General features: G+C 41.5%; 1 protein-coding gene and 1 pseudogene across 4 annotated transcripts in view; both read left to right on the top strand.

Annotated features, from left to right (window-relative positions):
• WDFY2 (WD repeat and FYVE domain containing 2) overlaps nt 1-27,756 on the top strand; it is a 165,214-nt gene that overhangs the window by 126,478 nt on the left and 10,980 nt on the right. For 3 of the 4 annotated variants that reach the window (XR_015767895.1, XM_028104026.2, XM_028104021.2), the window contains exons 6-7: nt 5,141-5,253; nt 18,133-18,259. Coding sequence is in view for 3 of the 4 variants with exons in the window: in XM_028104026.2 (XP_027959827.1) it covers nt 5,141-5,253; nt 18,133-18,259 (240 nt within the window). In the remaining variant the exon portion in view is untranslated. The remainder of the gene's footprint in view (nt 1-5,140; nt 5,254-18,132; nt 18,260-27,756) is intronic. The other variant, XM_088021810.1, reaches the window with a different exon arrangement.
• LOC114212869 (ubiquitin-conjugating enzyme E2 variant 1 pseudogene) lies at nt 9,208-13,994 on the top strand (annotated as a pseudogene).

The raw sequence follows: 27,756 nt of genomic DNA, 5'->3' as shown, positions 1-27,756 counted from the left end.
GTCTTACCTGTAGCCACCCAGCTGGTATGTCAGAAGAGCACCAGAACCTGGGTCTTCTGCCTTGGACTGCTGTTTTCTCCCATCATACTGTGTTGTTACCCTTTTGAGACCAGAACTAATGGCATCAATAGAATTTGTTCGTAATATGCTGGCTTCTGTAGGACTTCAGCCAAGCCAAGGAATATAGAAAAAAGGCAGATCTTGCCTTTAAGAAGTTTACTTTTTAAACTCTCTGAAAATGAGAAACAGAACAAAATGCCCAGAACCGAAAGTCTCCTGACTGTGGTGGTCTCTGACCCTTCTCTTCAGGCATCTCCTAAAGTCACCTTCATTTTTCAACCATTTCCTTTGGCCACACACCATGTGGTTTACCAAGCAGAAAAAAATCATGTGATCAGATATCAGAAGTCTCTGTGTGTGTGTGTGTGTGTGTGTGTGTGTGTGTGTGTGTGTGTGTGTGTGTGTGAAAGGCTCTGGGTTCATTTCCCAGTGTAAATGACCATCTAGTCCAACCTTGCTGTTAAGGGGGAGGGGAACTGCAGTACTACAGGAAGGCTCTTCCAGAAGATTCCCTCACCTCTACAGCTCTGCCTCTCACAGTGCCTGCCCTTGGCTCCTGATTTAAGATTGGCCTTATATCCTTCTATCTCTGATATTTTTCCAGTGCTCCACACTGATGGAATAACTGGATCGCTTTTGCCAGAGGGAAACATGCAGGAAACATGCGACTTTCCCAAGGCTGGAGGGTTTTTTCTGGGAGCTGCCCGGTGCACAGATTGTTAACAGTGTTAACATACCCATACAATGTTGGGACTCACGTTAAAATCCAATTTTTAAACACATTTCTTCATGGGAACCCTCCACCCCACTTCTTTCCTCTTCTTTCTGCCACCTACCATACTTACAGGTTTCTTTTCTTAAGGAAGAAGATCTGCTGAAACCATATATATAAAATGTTTAGAATATCAGTACCCCCAATTTCTCTTCCTAGTGGATAGTGGTGGCGTACATAAGAAACTTCCACAGATGAACCACCTTTTCCCATCTCCACCTCACACTCATTCATCCACGTCAGCAAGTGATAGAAGTCAGGTTGAATTCAGCCTTTTTTCTCTTCCTTCTGACCTCATAGGGGAGAAGTACACATGCAGTGAAAATAACAAAAATTCAAGTAGAGAAATGAAGACAAAGACACTGACCTTTCAAAAATTGAATTACCAATTTCTGAATAACCTCAAAATCTTTGGTTGCTTTGGCTAAAGATCTGAAGCTTCAAGTATTAAGAGCTATAACACTAACAACAATAAGCAATTTAACAATAATTAGAATAAAAACCAAAGACCAAATCCTCAATTTTCACAGTGTAGAAACCAAGGCTTAGAAAGGTTAAGGGACTTTCTCAAGATCACATGACTAATGCCTGGCAGAACCAGGATTAGAATGTGGGTATTACAATCTTTTGGCTAGCCCTTTGAGCAACTAAATACAGTAGAGTGGAGGTATTTCCCAAAGGTCACATGGCAGGTTGATGTTAGGAAATAGAACTGTTTTCCTTCCCCGCTTCACTTACTAGTATTTAAATTTGTGAATAATTTAGCTTCACCTTTCAGTCTTGTCATTTGACCATGTTTCGATCACCTTTTTCATGCTTCCTCAGAAATAATTTAGATACTCTTCATTTTAAGATTTTATTCATGCTGGAGATAGTTCCAAGATGTCACCCTATATAGTACAAGGTCTTTTCACCAAGAAGTCTCTTAGATCTGTTCATATTCAGGGCAAGGGTACTGGAAAGCTGTAAGATTATCTTGATTTTTATATTTCCTCATATCATGCTTAATGCCAATCACTCTGGCTTTGAGGTTGTACTATAATTTTATTTCAGCTCTCTTTCAAATAGCTTTTGTTGCATTTATGTTTTTTTAAGAGAATACTACTATTTACTTGCCATCATAAAGACTGTTGGGTGTCAGAGTGCATTTGTTTTTTCATCAGTGTCCTTAAAATTAATCTACGTAAATGTAAGGTGATCTTATTCCATATCAATCTTAATATTGTTTTACATATATCTCCCTTGTTCTTGAGACTGGAAGAATTTGTGGTGCCTTGTTCTCCTTCACTTTTAAAAAAAATGCTTTATTATGAAAATTTTCAAAACATGCCCCAACTGGGAGAAGAGATTATAATGGACACTCACATACTCATCAGATCCAGCGTTGATTCTTTGATCTTTTTTGCTTTCTCTCTCTCCTTGCTGCAGTATTCAGAAACTAATTTTAGACCTTACGTCATCTCATCCTTACATACTTAATTGTGCATCACTAAAAAATACAGAATTTTTCAGTAACCACAATGCTATTATTACTCCTAAAAATTTATAACATCAGCCTGCCTTTGGTGGTCTAGCCTGAACCAGTTATTTTGTTAGGGTCGCAAAATGGCGATTTTGTAATCGTAGCATTTTTTCCACATGTGTTAGTTGGAATTCTTCTATAGAGTAGAATTTACCCTCATTACCTAGGGCTATTTGGTTACCCTGAGATACAATTAGTATGGGAAAAGCAACATAAGTTCTTAGTTATTTCTCTTTAATTGCTCATTTTCAGAGTAGAGATTCAGTGCCCTGGTTACCTCCAATAGGCATCTTTTTTTTTCTTTTTGAGCATTATTATAAACTCTTAAGGTTTTTTAAAAATAATATATCTGGTAGATTTCAATAATTCGCCTTTTTTGGATGCAAGTATTGTCCCGTCGTTGGCCAATAAGAGCCCCATCATATTGGCTCCGGTGTCTTTTGATACAACCCCACTTGCCTTTGAAGGGAGCTTCCCTGCTTTTTGGCACAACACATCTTAACCTCATCTTGTACCTTCCTGTACCAGTCCTGAATTAGCCGTTTCTTTTAGTGAGGAGTAGTATTCAGAGATAGCTAGGAAATATGTGTGTGTATATTTCTGAAAAGAAAATAAATCATCAATTCATATAATAAATTCACATTTAACATTTTAGGGTTTTTACTTCATTTTTGTACTTGATTCTTTCACCTTGGGCTGAAAATTATGGCTTCCCTAAAACATTAACATATTTGCTTTATCCTATGGTACATTTAAGGTGTTTCAAAATAATAATAGCAGTATTATAGCACCAAGACTATGGAATGAGATTTTAGCTTTCCTTGCAGTTCTCTTTGTCCTTAGAATATATTCGCCCAAGGATGTACAGTTGAAACGCCCTGTGTTAGAGGCACTTGAATAATTCTGTTAACTATGGTTATATGGTTAACTATGCTTATAACTATGGTGATCACCATAGTTATGGTTCACCGATTGTACTTTGTTGTCAATTTGGGGGATTTTTTCTTTTATTTTTATACATATTTTTAATATGTAAAATAATGACATGACTCCAGAATGGAAACTATGACAAGAGAAGTCTCACCATCAGCCCTGTCCCTTCAGCTTGTTTCTCCCTCCTCCGTAGGCATCCACTTGTGTGAGATCTTAACTTATCCTTCCAGAGCTTCCTTTTGTAAAATAAGCACCCACAGGGGTACACACACACACACACACACACACACACACACACACACACACACACACTTCTGTTGCCCTCTCTTTCTTATGCAAAGATAGTGTAGCTTATATACCTTGGCTTGGTTTCCCCACTTTATAATGTACCCTGGAAATTCCTCCATGTCAGTTTGCTTATGATATGGAGCTCTTTTTTCCCCTAATATTGCACAGGTATATCATAGTTAATTCAGTAGGTGCCCTTTTGATGGAATTTTTTTGTTGTCTTCACACTTTAGCTATTTAAAATAGCATGGAGCAAATAGCCTCAGGCATGCATTTTGTACTTTGGCCAGTGTATCTCTGGGATAGATCTCTAGAAGTAGGGTTGCTAAGTATTATCAACCTGGGAAGCTCACTAAAGACTCAGTGTCTTAGGTTTGTACTGGACACTGGTCACGTAGGCAGCCTGTCTCTGACATGTATCGAAATTCCAGACTAAGTAGGAAAGCAGGTATTTGGCATAAACCATATTCTGTGTACAGTTAAGGCCACTCTTGCCTGCTAAAGGTGGGACCCTCCGGAAATACAAGGTACGAGACACCAGGCCAGCCTTGTAAGCAGCCTTTTGAAAGCTAGCATTGAGGCCCATTTCACACATTTTCATTTTCACACACCATTTTCATTTTCATCTTCATTTCTTCTTGAACTATGTCTTCATATATTTTGCCCATGTTTCTATTAGGTTTGTGGTTGCTTTCTTCTTGATTGTTCTTTTTATGTTAGGGATTTGGGCCTTTTGTTACATAAGTTACAAATATTTTTTCCATTTTATCTTTTGGCTTTGCTGATGGTATTTGTTGTTGTTTATGTTTTTGAGTAGTAGCCTTTCCCACTCCAAGATTATAAAGGAACTCTCCCATCTAGAACTTACATTTGTAATTTTTTACATTTAGATCCTCAAGCCATTTGCAATTTATCCTGAGATAGAATGTGAAATACAGGTCCTGTTTTGTTTTTCCAAATGACTATGCAGTTTATGCCAACATCTTTTTTTTTTTTTTTAAACCCATCTCTTCCTTTCTCATTTGAAGAGCCACCCTCATCAGACACATACTACATTTCTGTATGCTTTGGGGTCTGCTTCTAGACTTGCCATTTTGTTCCATGGGTCTGTTTGTCTGTTTATGCACCAATACCGCACTTCTAATTACAGAGATTTTGTAACATGTTCTAATATCTGGTAGGGCTAACCTCCCCTATCACATACCACATTGCTCTTTTTTCAGAATATTCCTGGCTCTTCTTGTTTATTTATTTTTTATATGAACTTAAACTTCCCCAGCTCTGGGAAAAAACATATGTTGATATTTTTATAAGGATTATATTAACTTTGTAAATTCATGTTATAAAGAATGACATCATTATCATGTGAAGTCTTATTGTCCCATAATATTGCATCTTTTATTTTGTTGTGTCTCCTTTTGTATCTTTTAGCGTTATGTCCAAGCTTTCTTCATATGGGATTTGCACGTTTCTTGGTTTTATTTATTTATTTATTTATTGCTTGATTTATGTATGTAAATCCCTCTACTCAATTTTGAGAAACATCCTTAATGTTTACATGATAGATTTGATGTTGAAACCCGGCATGTGTTTATTGGTGACCAGTCAGGCCAAGTAACCATCCTCAAACTGGAGCAAGACAGCTGCACCCTGGTCACAACATTCAGAGGACATACAGGTGGGACTGCAAGCAGAATCTCCGTGTGCCGCTCTCACAGTGACATATCACTGGCCACATGTTCTGGCGTTTGGATGCCATGTTGTGAAAGTGACAGAGTCCAGTGTGCTCGGATACACGTGATACATTTAGCTGATTTCAGCATGGTTCAGTAAGATATAATGCCAAAAATTTTCTACAGTTTTCAGCGAACACAAAAAAGGAGGCAGTCTCGTTTGGAAGATGTTGGTAATTTGGTTCTATGTCATGTCGCACTGGAGAAAGCTAGTGTTGGCGTGTGTTGATGAGACATTGTTTGAGACCATGTGGCAACTGCACAGACCTCGAGAGGCCGAAAATACAGCTGCCTTAGTCTGTCCTTTCCATCCTTGGAGCGAGAAGATGGTGTGCAAGACAGACTCCCCCCACTTCTAACACAAGTGAAATAAATATGTTGTGGGTAGCTGGGCTACATAAAAAGGTACAGGTTCCTTTTTAACTTCCTCCTGGGTTCTTTTATTATTTAGGATCTGTTTGTTGGGGAGGGAATCAGGATCTGCTCAGGATCATGTAAGCAAGGTAATATAAAATAATCCATGCTTAGCCTTTGAAACACTTGAATAGATGGTAGTGATTCGTTTTTACTAGTATTTTGAATATGTGATGTTGACCCTGGGAAATGAGTCACTGCCTATTTTCATGGTTCTTAATGGGCTTTTTATGTCACCCACAGATTACCAACCTGTGATTTAGTACAGAACAAGGTTCATACTGAGTTTAGATGGCATATAAGAACACAAGTAGGTGGATAAGGATGTAAAATGGGATAGTACCTAGATCATGAGGGATTTCCTCAAGGGGAAAAAAGGAATGCAGTAAAGAGGAAGTTGAATCCAGAGGAAAAGAGTCATAAAAAATAATCTTAATTATCTGTGTTTTCTGGGAAGAGCAACACGTAGAAGCATCCCCTGTGGAAAGGACCCAGGTCCTTCCTAATTGGATTTCTCTTTTTAGCCACCCACACCCTGGCTGAGCCTCGCCAGGTGGGGACCCGGAACTCTCCCATGTCAGGAACCTTAAACTTCTGTGTTTCACTGCTGACTTCAGTCTCCTAATATTCTGCTTTTCTAAACCTTGCCTCCAGCTCTGTTTGCTCTTGCCCTTGTTGGCCAGTCTGTCCTTAGTCCCTCCGTGCCCCGTGTCTGTGCCCCATCCTCTCTTGCTTCCCAGAAGGCTGTCACTTCAGCCACGAGCCGCCCAGCACTCTCAGTTCAGGTGCCCTGGTGTTCCTGGAAGAACGTGTGCGCCATTCACAGTGTCGCCAGCCTGCCACGAGTCGCACCTGAGCCCCAGGCCACCATGACCACTGCAGATTCAGCATTCCAGTTCACCTGCCATTGTCGCCTCAGTCCCTCCACACAGTCCCTCCACACGTCCTCAGTACTCCCTGGGACTTCTCCAGAACTTCATTCTCCCTGAGCCCCTGCTCCCTCCCTGGACTCCTCCTTCAAGGAAAAATAGAGGTGATCAGATAGACGCTTCAGAAATGTTTTTCTTGAGGCCCCTGGGTGGCTCAGTTGGTTAAGCATCCGACTCTGTTTTGGCTCAGGTCATAATGTGGGATCGAGCCCCAGCTCCTCGCTCAGTGAGAAGTCTGCTTGAGATTCTCTCTTTCCCTCCCCTTCTGCCCCTCCTCCCCCCCATGCACATATGTTTGTGTGCTCTTTTTCTCTCTCTCTCAGATAAATAAATAAACCTTAAAAAAATTTTTTTTCTTGCCCGCCCTATATTGCTCCCCAACAAACACACTTCCTCTACCCCTTCCTCATCTCTCGCCCTCCTGCCTCACCAAGTCCTCTGGCCCAGGGCTGAGTCTCCGGGGGTCTCCACATCAAAAACTATTCCCTTTGTCTTCCTTTTGACTAACTCACTCTTCTCAGTGTATTAACATGCTTAAATGTCTTGGCTTTCTGTTCAATGAACAAAACTCTCTCAATCCTGTATCCTGTTGTAGCAGTTTTTGTCTTATTCTTTTAACAGCAGTGCTGCTTTTTTTCTTTTTTTAAATTATGGTAAAATGTACATAATCGAAAATTCACCATTTTAATCATTTTTAAGCATGCAGCTCAGTGGCATTAAGGACACTCATCACCACCCATCCATCCACACAGCATTTTCTGTCTTATAAAACTGCAACTCTGACCCCATTAAACACAACTCCCATACCCCTTCCCCCGGTCCCTGGCAACCACCATTCTACCTTCTGTCTCTACGAATTTGCCTGTTCTCGGTACCTCACAGAGTAGACTCCTATGGGATGCGTTGTTTTGTGACTGGCTTCTTTCACTTGGCATAATGTCCTCATGTTGTAGCAAACGGCAAGACTTCTTGAGAGAATATCATTTTCCGGCTTCTTCAAATTCTTCATGTCTCACTTGCCTTCCACCCACCTGCAGTTTGGCTTGTCTCTCGCTTGTCTGACACTGCTGTCCCCAAGGTGGCCAGTGACCTGCTGGTTGCTAAATCCAGTGGACATGTTTTAAACCATGTCATACTTAACATTTTGGCAGCATTTTACAACGTGGCCCTTGCTTCATGCTTGTAACAGCCCTCCCTTTGGCTTCTGTGACACATTCTCTCCCAGTTTTCTTCTGCTTCTCTGACTGCTCTTTCTCGTCTCCTTAGTGATCTTTTTTGTGAGTTCTGCCCTGGACCTTGGTCTCTTTACACTCATTGCTCTCCCTAGTTGATCTCAGCCACTACTCCCTGTCATGGAAATAAAAGGTTCAGTTATTTCCTCAAACTCTTCACCGCCCAGGGAGAGAGACAGGAGTGAAAGAGTGACATGGCGGCAGGGGCAGGGGAAGCCGGCATGGGGCACTTCCAGGAACACAGAATAGGCACTTAGCTCGAACAGGAAGGCCTTCCCAGCAGAGGCGGTGTTGACCTAAGGTATTTGAGAAGGAGTGAGTGTTGAGTTCATGAAAAAGAAGTGAGGCGAACACTCCAGGCAGAGAAAACCAGCATTGTCCAAGTCATGGAGATTTGCAAGAGTGTGCTCTCCTGGGAACTCTAGTAACTCCTTTTGGCTGGCACACTGAGTCTGAGGTGGCGGGCAGCCAGAAAGGAAGTGAGAGTCCGTTTGGATCACTGAGGCATGAGCCTGACGTCAATGAGAAACCGTAAAAGAGTTTTAAGCAAAGATGTTAACCTGGTCAGAATTTAAAAGATTGCTCTGGCAGCAGAATAGAGAGTATAATTGGAAAGCTAGTAGGAACTGCTCCTCAAAATGTGGCAGGAGTACATGGCAAAGCCAGGAGTGTATGGGCCCAAGGTGAAATTCACGTGCTGAGTTCGGCAGGCCTGGTGACCAGACTGGGTAGTTCCCAGACTTGGTTTAGGCAGAGGTGGCTTTCAGCCTGGCTCCTTAGTAGTCAGCCGTTCACTGTATGGCTGAGAGTTGTTCTCTGAGTTCTCTGTTGCTGCCTCAAGGCCAGAAAAGGGGTGAGTAGCTGCTGCTTACTGCTGTGTGGTGAGCCAGATGTGGCCCAAGGGTTTCTTGTCTTCTGGATCAGTTCTAATATAAAATGTCATCTTGGCATTATGCTTTATCTTTCTCAGAGTTTAAAGCATTCTTCTATGACTTTATCATGAAATATCTTTGAGGAAGACCAGATATGGCCCAGGAAAGTCACTAGCTAACATGAAGGCAAATGTAACAGGTCACATAATCAACTTACTGTTATTATCCGTAGACAGTAGTATTTACCCATCGCCAGTCTGGCTACAGCACAACTCATTCATTTGTAGCCAGAGCAGGGATGTCTAAGAGATTCCTTGATGATGCAAACATATTGTTGAGCTCTTCCTCTACAGTTGGCCCATCCTGGGCCCTGAGAGGTCCCAGACTCTGGGAAAAGGGGTTCTGTAAGGATTAATCTCCTTATTCCCTAACCCCAAAACAAAGACCTTAAGATGACCCCAGATCCATTCAAGAATGTTATTGGGGGTCTTATCAGTCCAGATCCACACTCAGAAGCAGACAGTCTGGTATGTAGACAGAGTCCTAACCATTCACCCATCGCTCTGTTATAGTACAGAAGGTCGTATAAAAATGTGGGTTAGAGATGGAATTGGCCTAATACCACAGGCCAACATAGCATTTACTAATCCGTGGGGACCTAGGAAACTAGTTTTATGTTCCTTTGCTCCCTCTGCTGGTTTTATTTCTGGAACTAAATGCCAAGTATCACAATTCTTTGCTATTTCTGCAGAAATCAGAAAATATTTCTACCAGAAAGTCACACTGACTTGAACAAAGGGAGGAAGAATCAGATTTTAACCATTGGAAATTCATAGTATCAGTAAAGTCATGTTTTTCTTTTACTTCTAAGGATTGTTTTGGTTAGTGTGAACATACTATAAACAGAAGGGATTGAACATAAGTTGCCAAAGCACACTACTTTTAACAAAAATTTAAATACGCTCTTGTTCATTAACTGTTAGGGGAATTAATTGAAAGTAACAGTATAACTGTAACTAACTAAAACAAGGAAAGGCATAGTTCAGTGCAAATACACAAGTTCAAATCATTAAGCTGAAAACTTGATTTTTGTTTACAGTGAAGGCTTTCACATCCAGTAGATGTAGATTTTTATCGAGTCAGCCACGTCGTTAGCCATCAGCATGATGAGTGCTGGGATATAGGGGTGAATCAGACAAACATAATGCTTGCCTATTGAGCTTCCAGTCATGGAATGCAGTCATTAAACCAATAAATAGAGGTAGTTCTTCAAAAGGTTATGAGCGCAGCAGTACTGTGACGCCCCAGTGCAGCTTAGAGGCTGCTGGGGGAGCAAGTAAGAAGAGGGCCTCCCTCTCCAGAGTGCTAAAGGGAGACTTCTGGGGAAGTGGTGTTTGAATGAAACCTTAAGGAGAAAGAGGAGTTACCCAGGTGGTGAGACCATTCTAGGCGCCAGGTGTGTGACACGGGTATGCGGCCTGGAGTGGGAAAGTGTGAGCAACCAAATGGAGTCCCGTGGGCGCTGTGAAGAGCCAGGGGCCAGGAGGGGAAGTTGAACTTCCAGGCGTTGTAAAGAACGTCGGACATTGTTCTCAGGCAGTGGGAAACCAGTGATGAAGTGTGAGCCGGGTGGTGGCCTGCTTTCCATTTTAACAAGTCACTGTGGCAGCCATGGCGGTGGATTGGGTGGGGACGAGAATGGATGTGCGGAGACCATTTTGAAGGAAGGCAGCTGCCTGAGTCCCACTTGTTTGGACTGGGTGGATGGCATGGGCATGGCGGGAAGAGGAGGGACTTCAGGACTTTTTAGGAGATGCGGAGTCAGCGGCACTTGGCCTTTGGGTGGGGGTGGCTCCCCGGTTTCTGGCTGGAGCCATTTGGGTGGATGGTGCTGCCATTTGCCGAAAGCAGGAGCACTGGAGGTTAGAGCGGTCTGGGAGGGAGATCACGGTGCTTGAAGAGACGCCCCTGGGGAGGTGGCAAGGAAACAGTGGCATGTCCGTTTGTGGCTCTCAGGAGGAAGGGGTAGCCTGCAGGTAGAGCACATTCAGCTTTACAGCAACACTCCTCACTTCAGCCTGCAGTTACTGCAAAATGCAGCAGCTGAAAGGTCAGAGATTTTATTCAAGAGGCCTTGTGTTTGGGGGACTCAGTCGCTCTCCTGTAGTCACAGGGAGCCCGCACTCCTTCACCTTGTAGGTGGGATGGCACGCCCCAGGCGAGGTGCCACATCACACCGGTAAAGACAGACCCAGCCATTTCCAGCCCTGACTTTGCAACACTTCACGTAGTCTCCCTAGCTTTTGCAAGATAGGTTGTAAAAGTCTCTTAAAAATGAGTTCACTCTGCATTTTTGTAACATGTATTAAATTTCTAAAACTTTTCCTACTCTTTGATCTAGTTTCATGTTTGGGAATCTCTTCTAACTAAATAGGAACATGAGCAAAGTTTTACAAATAAAAATATTCATCTTAGCAAAATTTATAATAGTTAAAAGTTGAGGAAAATGTGACAGTAAGTGAAATAAGGTATATCCATGTGTTGGGATATTATGCAACCATTAAAATTTTCATTTATGAGAAAATGTAATAGTATGGATAAATTTTATATTGCTAGAGACCTTTGTTTTTAAGAATACATTCGTGTTAGAAACGGCTCTATCAGTCCTATATTATGAAGGTCAAAGGCAGGGAGAAGCATATCATGAAATGAGGGGGAGCAGAAAGACGGAGGAATCTGAAGTGAAGTAAAATGAAATGGGAGAAAGGATGTTTGTGATTTGAAATATCATAAATTCAGAAACCCACACCCGCCGTAGCCCCTGGCTCGTGTTCTCCGACCTAAATATGGAGGGTGAGAAGGATGCCCTGGGTGTGGACTGCACAGTGGTGCAGAGCGTTGCTCTGGGATGCAGGCTCACTGACGGGGGTTGCCTTTCCGTGCTGCCAAAAGCATCTGTAGGAAGGACTGTTCAGAAGGCTGTCTGCTGAGGGCTGCTGGAACACTCTCCTTGGAGGGAAGAGGCCATTCCGTCAGCAGCTCTCCTCTCCACCCCTTTGTGCCCCCCTGTGATTTAGTGCACTGCCTTCCCACCGGCCCCCATCCCAAGGCTCTGCCGGACGCCTCTGTAGTGATGGCTTATTAATCTTCTTTATTGTCTCCCATTCCTCTCTGCCACCCAGTTCACAGGCCAGGTGCGTAGACATTTATTAAGCACCTACTGTGTACCAGGCACTGGGCACTGTGCTTGAATACAAAGATACAGAATGTAAAGTCTCCTGTGGGGACATACTTGTAATATGATAAAGTTCAATGCAGTGGGTGAGTGTGGGGATAGAAACGCACACAGAGGTGGAAACCTCACTTTGATTAAGAGTGTTGGGGAAGGATTCCTGCAGGAGACGGCGCCTGAGCTCCACCTTGAAGAAAGGAAAGGTTTCTTGGGTGATAAAAGGTAAGATGGGCACTCCAGGCAAAGGGAGTAGCCACGTGTTCCAAGAGAGAATACCACACTGAACACAGGATGCATGCCCTTCTTGTTCTCCGAACTAATGCCGTCATCTTCAGCTAAGTTTGTGTTGGGAGTAGAGTCTGAGTCTTACTTGATTTGATTGTATCCCCAGAGCTTAACCTGGTATCTGCCATATAGAAGATGCTCCATACATGCTGGATGCACTGATTTGAAATGAGTGCTACGGTTAACGATTTATACACCAACCTCCAAGAGACACCATTGCTAGGACATGTACATAGAGCTGGGATGGACCTCAAAAGTTAATTTTTTTTCTCCCCAGTCCCATCCTCCTCCCGTCTTGAAGCTTTTTCTTCCATCTTTTCCACTCTTACTGAAGCGTGGTGTAATACTCTTGAGTCCTCAGGGATGTTCACAATCTGATCCAGGACCAGTGGCATTTGGTGATAATGTCTCCTTCGTTTCCTTCCACGTGAGACAGCTCTTCAGGCTTCCTTTGTCTTTCATGACCTTGGCATTTTTGAGTACCAGCCAGAATGTCCTTCCATTTGCATTTGTTTGCCGTTTCCTCATGGTTAAATTCAGGTTATGCATTTTTTATAAGAATACCATGGATACACCAAAACAAATGATGTAATATATGGTGATTAACATAACAATAAAAAATTAAAAAAAAAAAGAATACCATGGAAGTGATGTTATGTCCTTCTCAGTGGATTGTGTCAAGAGGCACATGATACTGATTTATCCTGTTTCTGGTGATGTTAACGTTGATCATTTGGTTAAGGTAGTGTCTGCCAAGTTTCTCCACTTTAGTCACGCTTTGTAATTCATAAGTATTTTATGAGGAAATATTTTGAAACTGTATAAATACTGTTTCTCATCATATTTCTGTCCAGTAATTTTACTATGCATTGAGACTCCATTGATGACTCTTTCCAGAAACAGTTATGACTGTGGTGTTTGCCAGATTGTGCTTTTTCTAGTCATTATCTTTTCCACACTTTTTGGTTGGAATTTTATTATAAGGAAAAACTTTACTTCTCCCCCATATTTACTTATTTTTTCCATTGTTTATACCAATATGGGCTCATGAGTTCTTAATTATTTCTATGTGTGAGAATTCATTGCTATCATTTATTTATTTTCTTGCTCAAATTGTCCCTAATTTGACCAGTGGGACACTGGCTTCTTCACACTGGCTTCTGTGACCTTTTGACTGTCCCTTCACTTTTTTTTTTTTTTTTTAAGATTTTATTTATTTAGGCTTCCAGCAACAGCGACGCAAGGTGGCAGCCATCACGGGCTTGGACAATTTATGAAAACCGAATATACAGCCTTAAAATAGAATGTGGACCTAAATACCCAGAAGCACCCCCCTTTGTAAGATTTGTAACAAAAATTAATATGAATGGAGTTAATAGTTCTAACGGAGTGGTGGACCCAAGAGCCATATCAGTGCTAGCAAAATGGCAGAATTCATATAGCATCAAAGTTGTCCTGCAAGAGCTCCGGCGCCTAATGATGTCTAAAGAAAACATGAAACTCCCTCAGCCGCCTGAAGGACAGTGTTACAGCAATTAATCAAAAAGAGAAACCACAGGCCCTCCCCCCTCCCCCGCATTCAATTTAAGCAGTCATTTTCCACAGTAGTACATTTTCTAGATACGTCTTGTAGACCTCAAAGTACTGGAAAGGAAGCTCCCATTCAAAGGCAATTTATCTTAAGATACTGTAAATGATACTAATTTTTTGTCCATTTGAAATATATAAATTGTGCTATAAAAAAAAGATTTTATTTATTTATTTGAGGGAGCAAGCATGAGAGAGAGAGAGAGATCATGAGCAGAGGGGAGGGGCAGAGGGAGAAGCTGAGCAGGAAGCCTGATGGAGGGACTGGATCCCAAGAACCTGAGCCAAAGGTAGACGCTTAACTGACTGAGCCACCCAGGTGCCCCCTGTCCCTTCACTTTTTGATACAGCATGATGTTCCTGGCTCATCTTGTATACTCTGTGCCTCAGCCCTAGAATTAACCATTCATACGGACATTGTTTCTTTCATTAAAGAATAGATAGTATTTAGAAGTATATAGAAGCCAAAATCTGGGTGCTACGTGTGCTCATTCTTGGGGGGAGCTAGGAAATATATGTGTGTGCTCACATATCTGTAACTATTTCTGTGTCTTTTGTATTTGTGTGTGGGGGGGTGTATGTGTACACACACACACACACACACACACACACACACACACACACACACGAGTTCATACTGATACTTCCAATTCCAATCTAACACCAAAGAGTTTATTCTAACCTCCCCCCACACCTGTAACTCCTATGAACATAGTGAGAAACTCAGCTCTCATTATGCTCAATATATTTACTTGCTCAATCCTAAAATACACACAGAACAGCTTCAGAATTGCTAACCTACGTAACCCATATACAAACCTCCTAACTAAAGTACTATATTTGTGTACAAATCTTTATATTTTGCTTTAGACTATGTAATCAAATTACTGTTTTCCAAAGTGACTTTTGTCAGTTCTCCCCCTGCCTCCCTTCAGTGTGGTCGGATCATTCCTTTGTAATACAGTTAGGTTCACTTGTTTCTGTTTATATTCTATTTTGGGTCCACACCCTGCCCCCCACCAACACACTCCTTGTTAATTTTATTTACGAGTATGTGAAACATTAATATGGTTCCAAAACACAAAAAAATATACTCAGAAAAGTGCCACTCTGCTTCAGCCCTCCTCCATCGTTGTTCCCATGCACCTGCTGAAGGTAACAAATCTCATTCATTTCTTATTTACCCTTTTTTCTTAGATGAAAGATAGCACAATGTAGCTATTTTTCTGTGCTTTGCCTTTTTCACTTTACAGTGTGTCCTGGAAATCACTTGCTATCCCCTAAGTGATCTTGTTCATTGTTTCTTATAGCTGCAGAATACTGAGTGAATGTACCATAGTTCATGTACTCACTGTGAACTATGGTACACTGTCTTATAAGAGTGCCTTTTCCCCCATAGGCTTTCCAACAAAATATGTATCATGCTTTTCAATCTTCTAGGCCAAGAATTTTGATAATGGTTCATGCAAAGATGGTAGTAGTAGAGGTGGTGAAAAGTGCTTAGACTTAAGATACGATTTTGGAAAACAATTCAGAGTTTCCAGTGGATTGCTCTGGAGGCTGATGCAGTGGTTTTCCAACTGAGGTCCTCTCCAATTCTGTTTAGATAGTAGGCATCAGTATTAACAGTCTACACTAGTTACTTCTTTTTGCTTGCCTGATTTATGAAGTTTTTGGTGACTCTCACCTTCCTCTTGGGCCAGCCTTAAATTTTTTTTAAAGATTTATTTATTATTTTAGAGAGAAAGGACACACAAGAGAGGGAGGGGCAGAGGGAGAGGGAGAGAATCTCGAGCAGACTGCTTGCTGAGCGAGGAGCCCTACGTGGGGCTCCATCTCAAGGCCCTGAGGTCATGACTTGAGCCAAAATCAAGAGTTGGCCACTTAACCAACTGAGCCACCCAGACGCCCCTTGGGCCAGTCCCATTATATGTCCTAGTAAATTTATGGCATTATAATAGCTAATGCTAACTGCTCAAACAGATAATTTCTAACATTTCAGTGGCTTAATGCAGCAGTTTATTTTTTGCTCACATTACAATCCCGTGCGGGTGTGTTTGAATTACAGTTCTCTTCCATATGGTAATTCAGGGACTCTGGCTCCTTCTAGAATGTAGTTTCTCCATGCCCTGAGTCTTGGAGTCTTTGAGGAGTAAGTACGAAAAGAAAGTGAAAAAGGGACATCTTAACTGCCTTGGCCTGGAAGGAATGCAGATTACTTTCTGCTTTCAGTTGCTGAGAACTGGTCACACGCCCCCTAGATGCAGGAGGGCTGGTAAATGTGGTTCCTGCAGGACAGCAGCTTTCCAGGAAGCACTCCGTACATGGAGGGGGCGTAGGGATCGAGGTGGACGGTTAGCTAACTCTGCCACGGATATTTAACAAAGTAAGTCACTTGCGTACTGTGTGGGAATAAATAACTTGTGTTGCAGGATAGAACATTCTGAAGTATTACATTGTCAAATACTGAAGCATGGTTTAAAAAAAAAAAAAGTATAGAGTAGTTCCCCCGTAATCGGCGGGGGACAAGTTCCAGGACCTCCCAGTGGATGCCTGAAACTACAGATAGTACTGACCCTTAGGCATACTGTTTAAATATCCTGCAATACAAGTTATGTGAATGGGGTCTCTCTCCCTCTCAAAATACCTTATTGTACTGCACTCACCCTTCTTCTTGGGATGAAGTGAGATGATCGAGGGCCTACATGATGGGATGACATGAGGTGCATGATGTATGCACGCAGTGTTAGGCCACTGCTGGCCTTCTGAGGGTCCTGCAGAAGAAGGATCATCTGCTTCAGGACCGCAGGCGTCCACAGGGAAGTGAAATGGAACAAGGAGGGACTGCGGTAATCATGGAGTTTAAGAGCAGGGAAGGAAGAGTTGGTGTACAAAAGGAGGAACAGGATGTCACTTGGAAGGGTTAGTGAGTCTAGTAGAGGGGTTCCAAATAACAAGGATTGTGGATGAAAAAAAGATGTTTGTATTTTCATTCGTCCGCTCCTTCATTCATTTAAGAGTGTGCCGCTGGCCGTGTGCTCGGTGCTGTTAGGTGGTGGCAGGAGATGGACTGTATGTATATTGGGGGGGGCATGTTTACTTGTACATGGACAGGAGGATGTTGTGCAGGTATGGAGAGAAGCGATGAAGCATAAGCCAGAACAGTGGGACTTTTTCCCGCCTTTTTGATCTTAAAAAAAAAAAAAAACCCTGAGAATATTATGGAAAAGAAACTTTCCTAAAAGCTTTTAAAGTGCAGCACTTTATTAGAACGAATTGATCATCTAAATAAGAAAAAAATGTCAGATTTTAATAAACAAGATGCTATTTCGTGTTCTTTTCAGAATGTAATATTTTTCTTATAATATCTTTCTTAATCATGGAAAAATGAGTATTTCTCACATTCTTAAGTGTTTGTAGGCTTTGGGCTCATCTTAAATGGAAAAAGTTAATATTGTTCTCATCATGCAGGGGTTTGATTTATAAGGGGACTACCAGAGAGAAAGATCTGTCATAATATTTTATAGCCACACCCGTAGAGTAATGCGAATAACCAACATGTTTGCTCACGCCACAGTTTACAGAGCGGCCCTGTATAACTGATCCAGCCTGATTATCGCCACAACCGTATGAAGTAGGTAAGGGCCAGGTTGATACCATCATCAGTAGTAATAGCAGTTGTATGTCGATGTTCAGATGTAGCGCCATTAGCCCCATTTTATAGTCGAGGAAATTGACACTTAAGGATGTAAATGATGTGCCCAGAATCTGTACATTTAAAATCCCAAAGAGAAAATAAATTTTAAATTCTGATGTTGTGGTGTAATTGTATCTGTGTTCAAGAATAAAAAATCCAATTGAGCTTTCTAAAATTCCATTTACTAAAAAAAATAAAAAATAAAAAAAAAAATTCCATTTACTTTTGTCCGTTATTGTCAGGGTGGGAGGTAGGCAGAAGTTAAGAAAAAACGGTTAATATTTCCTAGTGTGATATTTTCCATTCTTTGAATTACGTCTCTTGTCGGACAATTAATTGCCTTTTTCTTTTCTTTTGGTTTTTATAGTAATTGATTTTATGGTACATTAAACGTGAGGGGGAAATGCTGAAAGGGTGGGACTTTTATTCCGGGAGCCAGTTTTTTTACTCTTCGGGAACTTACTTGTTTGTTCTATGAGCAAAAGAACACTAAATCCTAACTCCTTTGTGTTCACATTTATTAGTGAATAATACTGTCGCTTTGTGACTAATGTCCAGCTGTGTCTGTTCTCGCAGGTGGGGTGACTGCTCTCTGTTGGGACCCTGTCCAGCGAGTGTTGTTCTCGGGCAGCTCAGATCACTCTGTCATCATGTGGGACATCGGTGGGAGAAAAGGAACGGCCATCGAGCTCCAAGGACACAAGTAAGGCAGCTGGTGCTTTTATTAACAAACTCGGAGAAAAGATTCCCAGTGGAAAGCTAGAACAGGCATGTGGTCCAGTGTCTATGGCAGGATCTTAACATTGCAGGAACACAAACATTGCAGGAACACAAATAATGGCCACTTTGAATTATATCTGTGCATAGGTGTGTCTTATTTATACCTCATTTAATTCCACGGAGGATTTGAGAGTGCTTGCAAAAACCGTAAAATAAAATAATGGCAGCAAAGAAATAAAAAGTAAAAATGAGAACCAGAGAGACTTATGAGTAAAAATTTGAGAATGCGAAAAAAAAAGAGCTTAAAAATATAAGCCATGAAGGCCTATGGAATTTAAATAATTGAGTTCAAATGTGGCAAGATTCCTGGCAGCTTAAGGAAAAGGGGAGAGATAATAAGCTTACACTATATATTTTGTACTTGACCAGATATTTATTGAGGACTCGTCTTGATTCATATCAGGCTCTTCTTCCTTGACAGGCAGACTTCACAGGGCTGAGAGGAAGAGCAAAGAAAGCTTTGTGTTTCCTTGGAGCTGTTCTCAAACTTGCAGTGTGCAAAGAGTCACCAGGGAATTTGTCACAGTGTAGACTGCTGGACCCTGTCTTTGGAGATGCCAGTCACCGTGTGGAGCTGCAGGAGTCTGTCCTGTACCAAGCCTCCCAGGCGACTCTCTTGACGACCCTCAGACCACACTCTGACCTGTCCTCCCCTGTGCTGCCCGCCGGTCCTGGGGGCAAAGCCTGGTCGTGTTCAGAAAAGAACTGTAGATCTGCTTTCGAGCTCTAAAGCTAATCTGTATTGTTTTGAACTTGTCAAGTTTTCACAGAGATGTTAAGAGCAACTGTAGACAGCCACAGCAAACGTTAGTAAGGCTCCCACGAACTGACTGGTTCTAAGCAACATTAGCTCTTTTTGTAAATCTACCTGGTAAATATTCTTCTAAGTAGTTACATCTACAGTTGGATTATTAGATATGAACAGATTCAATTTTGGAGGGCCTCTGCACAAATAATTATCTTAGTGTTAGAATTTAGTCTTTGAGAAGTAGCTGTGAAGCCTTCTTTCCCACATTAGAAAATGGACCCGTTGTCTGGGGCCTTGTCTGGCTTGTGGGGCCACTCGGACCTTGTCCTCAGCTCATTAGAGGAATCGTTCCCTTGTATTTATCTCCGTGACAAGGGGACATGCATCAGTATTGTATAAAAGGAGTTGACATCATCCATGTAAATGAAGAAAAAGAGAAGCCAAACACAGTCCTGTTTAATAATACTCAGTTATTCTCCAATATGCCAAGTAATTCCTGCCACCTCAGGTCTTTCAGAGAAGTAAAAGGCCAGTTTTGAATGAATATCGGTAATATTTGTTGGGCTCATTCAGGTTAGCTCATAACTAGTTGTATTTTTGCACAGTGGTGAATAAAGCCTGCAGGCAGTCTTGCATGACCCATCCACAGGGTAGTAAAGTATAACGGTGCTCAACACCAGCAGCACTGCATGCTGAGTGCCCTCCTGCAAACTGTTGACCTGGGAAACTTGCACTTCTCGTTTGGTAAGAAAGGAAAAGCTGTAAAATTGAGATAGAGTCTCTCAGTCCCAGAAAAATGGAACCTGAGCTAATAGGTCTTCCGGTTTCTAAGGAATACAGACCCGGCCTTCTCGAAAATGAAAGAAACCATACTTGGGAGCCCATCCCAAGAATCCACACCCTTAGAACCTAGTGGGATGGCAGGCTGGTGAGATCAGGAGCCACCGGTCGGCGCTGGCTTTAAACAGGAATAATGGCAGAAGGCCTTTGCCTGGTTCTTTATTTAGCTCAAGCTGAGGAATAAAGGGAACTCTATGAGGGGCTCCTCGTCACTGGGCCTTAGCCTGAGAGGGGCTGCCTGGTGTCACATGTCTGGGGGAAATGAACTTCCTCAGCATCAGTTGGTGTCACCCTGTTAGAGTGGGTTTGAGTGCCTGAGGTGGAGACAGGGAGGACACTGGAGCTGCTGAAAGGAGGAAGATGGGACTCAAAAAGGGGGCGCAAGGGAGGGGCCAGGCCAGCGGGCAGGAAGGAGACCACGTTCACAGCCACCATTCCTTTGCCCTGAAAATTGGCCACGGGATTGGTGTTCAACGATTGTATTCCGTCAGAGGGCAGACACACAGACACCACAGTGCCATCTTGCAAGAACTCTGTGCATGTAGGAGGGAAGCCAGATTTCATCTTTGAGATGAGAATATCGAGTCCTCAAAGCCCCCAGCTGGTAGCCTAGTTCTGCCAAACCTTAGCTCAGTCCAACAGAGAAAGCTCCTTAGAGCCGCCTTTGTGTCTTGCACTGTGCTAGGTCCTGGGGGTACTGAAGCGAACATTGACTAACAGATGGTCCCCTCAGTGCTCCGTGATCTCTTTTGTCTTTCTACTTTAGAGGCCAAAGGGTTTCTTCTTGGGGCCCGTGGCTGTCCCTTGCTATCCCACAATTCCTCATTTTCCCGCCTTCCCCCCAGGGTGACAACAGGTGGTTAGAGTTCCAAATCGGGCACCGAAGTGGTGAGCTTGGGAACAGGGCAGAGCCTACCAGACCAAAGATGCCCAGAGGGGTGGGGAGACTGCCTTCCCCTCTGGTGGGAATATCCAAGCATGATGTAGAGGGACAGCTCCCAGGTCTTCTGTCCTAGGTTCTGTGGCTTCATTTCATCCTTCAGCAACAGAAATATGACAGTTTTGCAAGTAATTTGATTTGGTATATAAAAATCCCATCAAAGCAGAGAGAGTTTGAGCACTAGAGTAACTAAAATGTCTCCAAGTCCAAGGAGAAAAAAGCTAAGAAAGTATACTTCTATACAATATTATCTGCATTTGACACATTTTAGTGTTTTTATTCCCTGCAGCAAGTGGAACATGATTATGTGCTAGCTCTGTGAAAGGAGAGGCAAAGAAAAGGTTCTAGTTTTAGGGACCAGTTATGTTTCTGAAGTACCCATTACCAGTTGGATGGATATTATGGAAGCATAAACCTAGACATTTATTGTCCCATGCCCATGTCAAATCTAATAATGATACTCAGGCTTTTTAGATCCTTTTTTATTCTTAGATAACACCTATCATTTCATGACCAACTTTATGACCATACTTCTCCTTTCTAACAGTATTTTTCTTAGGCTTCTAAGACTTTGTGGCAATTTAATTTAATGGTAACTTGATTTAAAGCACAGGTAAAGATCTGAGCGGTTTCTTGAGATGGAACCTTCCACCAATACTGGGATTCCATAGGTGACATGGGATGTGGTCACTGCCCGGGCTGTTGGCACACAGGGCCTCTGTATTTTTCACAGTCCCAGCTCTTGGTTTTTCTCTTCTGACTCTTGGCATGTGTAAGACTTTTGTTACAAGCATCTTCGAAGCCTTTTGGTAAAGAAAGGGGCTATTTGTAAATAAATATCCATCGGGAGAATTTGGACCTTTCCCTCTTTATCAGGTAAATTGCGTGTAAAGTTAGGAAAGGAAGTAGAATTCTCACATTCATACTCTCCTGGGTTTGGGAAAGGAGAGCAAGGGTCAAGGAGAGCAAGCTTTTTCTCTTTGCAAATCTCATATATAGGAGCATTTCTCATTGTAGCACTAGAGAATTATTAGGATCCAGGGGAAGAGATGTCTTTTCCATTTCTAATTGAGCTAAATGCATAATAGATCAAAGAATTAGCAATGAGGGTTTTCATAGAGGGAAGAACCTTATCAAGGGGGAGGTGCCATACTGCATGGTCATTAATCGCTAGCCTCTGAGCCAGGCCAGGCTGTGTTTGAGCCAGCCCTTCTGCTAATGGCCATGTAGGCCTTGACAGGACTCTTCATCTCTCTGATCCTCAGTTTTCTTATCTCTAAAGTAAGGATAATATTGGAAGGAGAAACCCTCAAAGATTGTCAAAAACCATAAATGATAGAATGCCTGTAAAATAATCAGAAGAAGGACACCTGGGTGGCTCAGTCGGTTAAGCGACTGCCTTCAGCTCAGGTCATGATCCTTGGGTCCTGGGATCGAGCCCCACATCGGGCTCCCTGCTCAGTAGGGATTCTGCTTCTCCTCCCTCTGACCCTCCTCCCCACTTGTGCACTCTCTCTCTCTGTCTCAAGTAAATAAAATCTTTTAAAAAAAATCAGCACAAGGGTAAGGGCTAGTAAGTGCCGGTTGTTGAAATTATTCTTGATAACAGAAATTACAGTAATTTGAAAATCAAGCTTTTGGATAGGAGTCGTATTTCTCTCTGAATATAGCATTTTCAATGGAAATATTGCCACGTGTACTTACTCCCTCTATAATACATTCAGCAGCTGTTTACTGAGTTCCATCTATATACCAGACTTTGTAGTAGGCACTCTAGATACAAAGGGGACTGTGAAAACAGTCACGGACTAAATGGAACAGGCTGGATGCAGGAGAATGGGGTAAAGATGGGACAGTGTGCCAGTTTGACAAAAAAATGGAGGCTCCTGTGGAGGGAGTCACTCTTGATTTGGGTCTTAGGAGATGAATAGGTTCTCATAGTTCTCAGGATCAGGAGGTTACCCCAAACAGAGCTGCATGAACTCAGTACAGTGTTTTCAGGAAATGGCAAGGGGACAGAAGGGCAGTGGCTAATCTGAACTTCCACCGTAGCCAGTAAAACAACTGAATGTTGCTGATCTCGAATGAGTGCTCCTAGGCAGGATCCCTGAGGAGGGAAATCCTTCCAGGGTCCCTTTGGTGTGAGATCACCCCAGGTATCAGTTATCCGGGAGACCTCACGTGTGTGGATTACTCATGAGCCTTTTCTGGTCCTTGGAAGTTTGGGAGGCTTATGAATATGGGAGTTCTGAATCTAAGAGAGCGAGTGCTCTGGTAGCAGATGCTTAACTGATTAGATTTTCCCCAAGTCACCTAGGGCTTTTCATCAAAAAGATGAAAGCTGCTATACATTTAAGCTCCCCCCTACTCTTTAGGAGGCGGAAGAGGGCCTAAGTTGACGTTTGGGCAGATGTTAGCTTATGTCTGAAAATCGGTTTCTGTAAAAAGAAGAAAGGCTTCTCTACCCTTTTTCCCAAGCAAGCGTCAGACACAGGACCGGCCCACTGGGCATGCTACCTGTGCAGTCCCACAGGGCCCCAAGCTTGGGCTAATGTTGTGCTGTCACCATCTTGTCATTGTTAGTACATTTTTAGCAAGGGGCCTTGTATTTTCATTCATCATCAGGCCCCCCCAGATTATGTAGCTAAGCCTAATAAGACATATGTTCCCTCTAGGGCTGGTGAGAAAGGAAATGAGGCCTTCCCTAGTAAGTGTAGTCTTTGCAGATGGCAGATCCTGGTCGTTCTGAAAAGTGAGGGTTTTGTGCACCAGTGAGAGCATTTACCGTGCAATACATGAGCTCTCAGGTGTGAAATAATAACCAGTTTTGAAATGCTTTCTAGTATAAATGCTACACTGATGTCAGATGAAACATGAATGTAAGAAGGTATCTTTTATTCTTTATAACCCTTAATCTGTGAACCTGGAGATGTTCCCTCACCTCGTTTTTAGCTGCAAGGTGGTTACATTGTGAACCCTTAAATCAGGAAGTCCCTGAGCAGCTTTATTACAAAGCTTGGAATCCAGCATTCGTCACTGTGTTCCACTCTTCTGTGTTGGAATATTAACAGTATTGGAGTCCCATAAATTATGTATTTGTTGCTGAATGTTGCTGCCAGCTATGAGTAGCAAAGCATTTCCTTCTGTAGCTTATTTTGGGTTTACAAGATCACTGATGTGTATCAAGATGCTTTAACAAATGAAATGTAGTTCAAATCACAGGGTTACCAGTCGACTAGATAGATTTTCCTTCTTGCCCTTGAATGTCAGAAGGGTGGTGCTCCATACTTTAAGACGGGTGAAATAACAACCAAGAGAGTTGGAAAACAACAGACTCTCTTTTTAACGAATACCTGTCCAAGATTTTATATTAGTCATTAATTAATAAAGGAACTAGTAAGATGTTACAACCAGTTCAAAGGAAAATCCAAAGAGCAGACGTATGGGCAGGGGAGAACGGAAATGAATTTGTAGGTAGATTCACAAATGGCAGCCTCCATGGGAAGGGCGGGGGCATGGAGATTCGTTGCATCTTCACTGGAAAGATTCATTTGCCACAATACCTAAGGTTAACAGTTCCAGAGTTACAAAGTAGCACAGTTAAAGGTGCTGCGAGATGTAGGCCCCTATAGAATCAGATAACCCAGAGAAAGGTGTGCCTAATAACACCTGATCCTCCACTGAAGATGCCAGTACTTTCTTTTTGCCCATGTCATTCTTTCACAGTTTCCTCTCCTGTAATCATGATAATCTCAGAGATTATTCTTGATCACAGAAGAAGGTTGGCCTCCTAAGGTTTGGCCTAATTATTGACATCATGCTGTGAGAGTGTTAATTACCCATACGAGTCTTCTTGGTTTGCTTTGCAAGTATAGAGCCATAGAGTATTATTAAACAACTATCGAGCCCACAGAATTAACTTTTGCCTGGAACTGTTTATAAGGAGTCCTGAATTGGGCTTTTCAGAGCCTCTGTTATTTGCTATACCAAGACTAGGAAACCAAGCCCAATATTCTCAGCCATATGTCACCTGTAGTACTTACACCTTGGTTGAATTCCTTGAAGTTTCCAACATTTGCCAGGTTTCTGGCCTGGTGGTTTCCTTACCACCTGTAAGGCCAGGACCCTGCAAACCAGGTACTAGGGCCAGTTTTCTTAGGAGGGCTTTGTAGCCATTGCATAAGTTCAAGCGGCTAGTCATATCTGATTATGGCACCTGGGCGTAAGCTACCATATTAGAGAATGAACATCATTCTCTAATATGACATTCTAGGTAAGGACTAGGTTGGTTGCCCAACCATATCCTGTGGATAGATGCTAACTGAACCTATGAAATAATTATTTGCCATTAAAATTAGGGGATTCAGTAATACTTTTTGAATTCTGGGGGAATCATTGAAAACTGGACATTATTTTTAAATGTTTCTATTTAGCTTATAAAAGCGGAGTTTACAAGATTTTAGGTTAGAGATAGGATAACAAGTAGGAGAAAAAGCACCTTCCCGTATCCAGAATATAGAACATTAAAACAACATCAGCAGTATTCCAGACAAATAACCACAGTAAAATATCCCTCTTCAGTTCATCCAGTCTTGTGCAACTAGTTTTCGTTCTGCTAGTTCTTGGTTTAGCAGTCTGCATTCATGAAGCTGTCTGCATCCAGACTAAAAAGGGTCCAGAAATCCACGGAAATCCTGACTCAGTCCACTAGCACAGCTTAAAAATTACTTAAGCAATGTCAGCTCTGTAGCCTTTGCCCGAGTCTCTTCTTTTGAAATATCAATATTTTAAAATACCTGGTACATATAGTCCTTTTCCGTGAAACTCTGAGATTGTCCTTTCTGGCCTGTAGCTTATAGCAGAGCCCTCAGGCAAGCATCAAAGTAAAACAGAAATTGTCTATAGATTATGAAGACTTTAATGGTTAGTTTTTTTTTTTTACTGTGACAAATAGTAATCGTAATGCAGGAGAATAAAATTCTCTATTGAGATAGCCTACATAACTATCTCCTGAGAGTTTTGATCATAATTTCCCTGGAGGGGAAAGCATATTATAGACAATGAGAGCTCCAATAAACCTCCAGGGCCCTCCCATAAAATATGCAACTTCATAAATACATACATTAATAAAATTTTATCTAAACTGACTTGACCTAGGGAAGGCGGAGCATCTCTTCTGATCTGATAACTTGTCCCATGAAACTCTTAAAATAGCAACACAACAAACACATATAGTTATTTATAGCATCTCTCTTTTTATAAGGCAGAGGAGTACATCTTTACAATTCTCAAGGATCCCTCTAGGGAATCTCAAAGATAGTTGTAGGTGTAGGAAGTATCCTAAAGTTTTTATTTTATTTTTTCAAAATATAGGGTACAGCCTAGGAAGGCAAAATCATGAATTGTCAAAGATGTTTTTGGGTCTTTAACCAAGTCAACATAAAGCTCTGAAAATAATGTGGTGACACACAGAATCTTTGCTAGCAAGGCAGATTTTATAGAAGGTAAAGAATATCCTTTTGCATTGTAGTCAAAGGCATTAATCAGTAAGGCAAGGAAGCAAGCCATCAAAACTGAGGGAACTGTGCCAAGATTTTAATGCATTTTATAGCTCTTTTTTCAGACTTGAGTATTATAAACCAAAGCAAATAAAATTCACTTTCCAAGTTTTGTCCTTCATTTTTCTCTCTCATATTCTGGAACAAATTTATACTTTACTTTAGAAGAAGTGCCTTTCTCATCCATAGTCTCTCTCAAATGTACGGTGGAGTTTTCCAGAAGCTGCATGATGAGTGGTTATTAGAACAAATACAGAAAGAGATGAGTATCTATCTGGCTCTCTTCTATTAAGCCAGACATTAGAAAGACTTGCAGAAATGTTAAACAATGCCATTTTTGTCATCACAATCACCAAGTCTGTGTTATTTATATTAAAATAGAATGGATTCATCATTGCTATTTTCAAATGAATCGATATTTTTTTTAAATTTTTTATTTCAAATACAATAAATATTGGTAATTTCTTATTTAAACCAAAGCTCTTTGGTGTCTTCTCAAAATGGTTTTAAGAGTGTAAAGGGATCCTGAGATGAAAAAGTTTGAGAACCATTGCTTTAAGACACAACTACTCTGTTTTCTCTTTTAAAAGCAAAAGCCCATATACATAGTTGTATCTTGTTTCCATCATTGCCCCTGGCATAATCTCAACCACCCATTTTAATTATAATAATTAACCTAGAGAGTAACTAACTTATATTTCATAGAGAAAATTGGGAGGAGGGAGGATGTGGATAATTGAGAACTGTCACATACAAGCATTTTAGCAGACTAGCAAAGCTCATGAACACACACAACAGAAATTTCTACTGCAGTATACACCACTCTTATGTCTCCTTAAGGTGGCAAAAATGAACATGTTCATGGATGTGACTCACGTAAGTTATAGCCTCTCTATAACAAAAAATGAGAAGCAAACATATATAAACTTAATATTATACTTTGTAATCAAAGTTTCAGTATTCTGACCTATTTAGAAATTATCTAAGTGGGTATCCAATGATTATCAATTAGCTCTATGTATAGTAATCCGTTTCAAGTTACCCAAAGATCTTAGGGATTATCTTGATGTGCTATAAAACATAATTGCTATTTATATGAAAAGTTTATCAAAACAATTATTTAGTTGAGTTGAACACGAATTTATATTTTTCATATATAGCATTATATAGGCATAATATTAGGTTATTTGACTAGTTATCCTGTATATATTTAGAAGAAATCAACCAAGTAAAATAAGATGTACACTTGCTCATACTTAACACTGATGAATCAGAGAAAGACATAGCTGTGTTTTAAAATTTATCACACTCGTCTCACTTGCCAGAGTTCACCT

Source organism: Eumetopias jubatus, unplaced genomic scaffold (assembly GCF_037043125.1).
Source record: "Eumetopias jubatus isolate StellerSeaLion01/CBP00866 unplaced genomic scaffold, mEumJub1_p1.0 scaffold_3, whole genome shotgun sequence".
Classification (NCBI taxonomy): domain Eukaryota; kingdom Metazoa; phylum Chordata; class Mammalia; order Carnivora; family Otariidae; genus Eumetopias; species Eumetopias jubatus.
The sequence above is the reverse complement of the archived record's forward strand: the minus strand, read 5'-3'. Positions and strand labels throughout refer to the sequence as shown.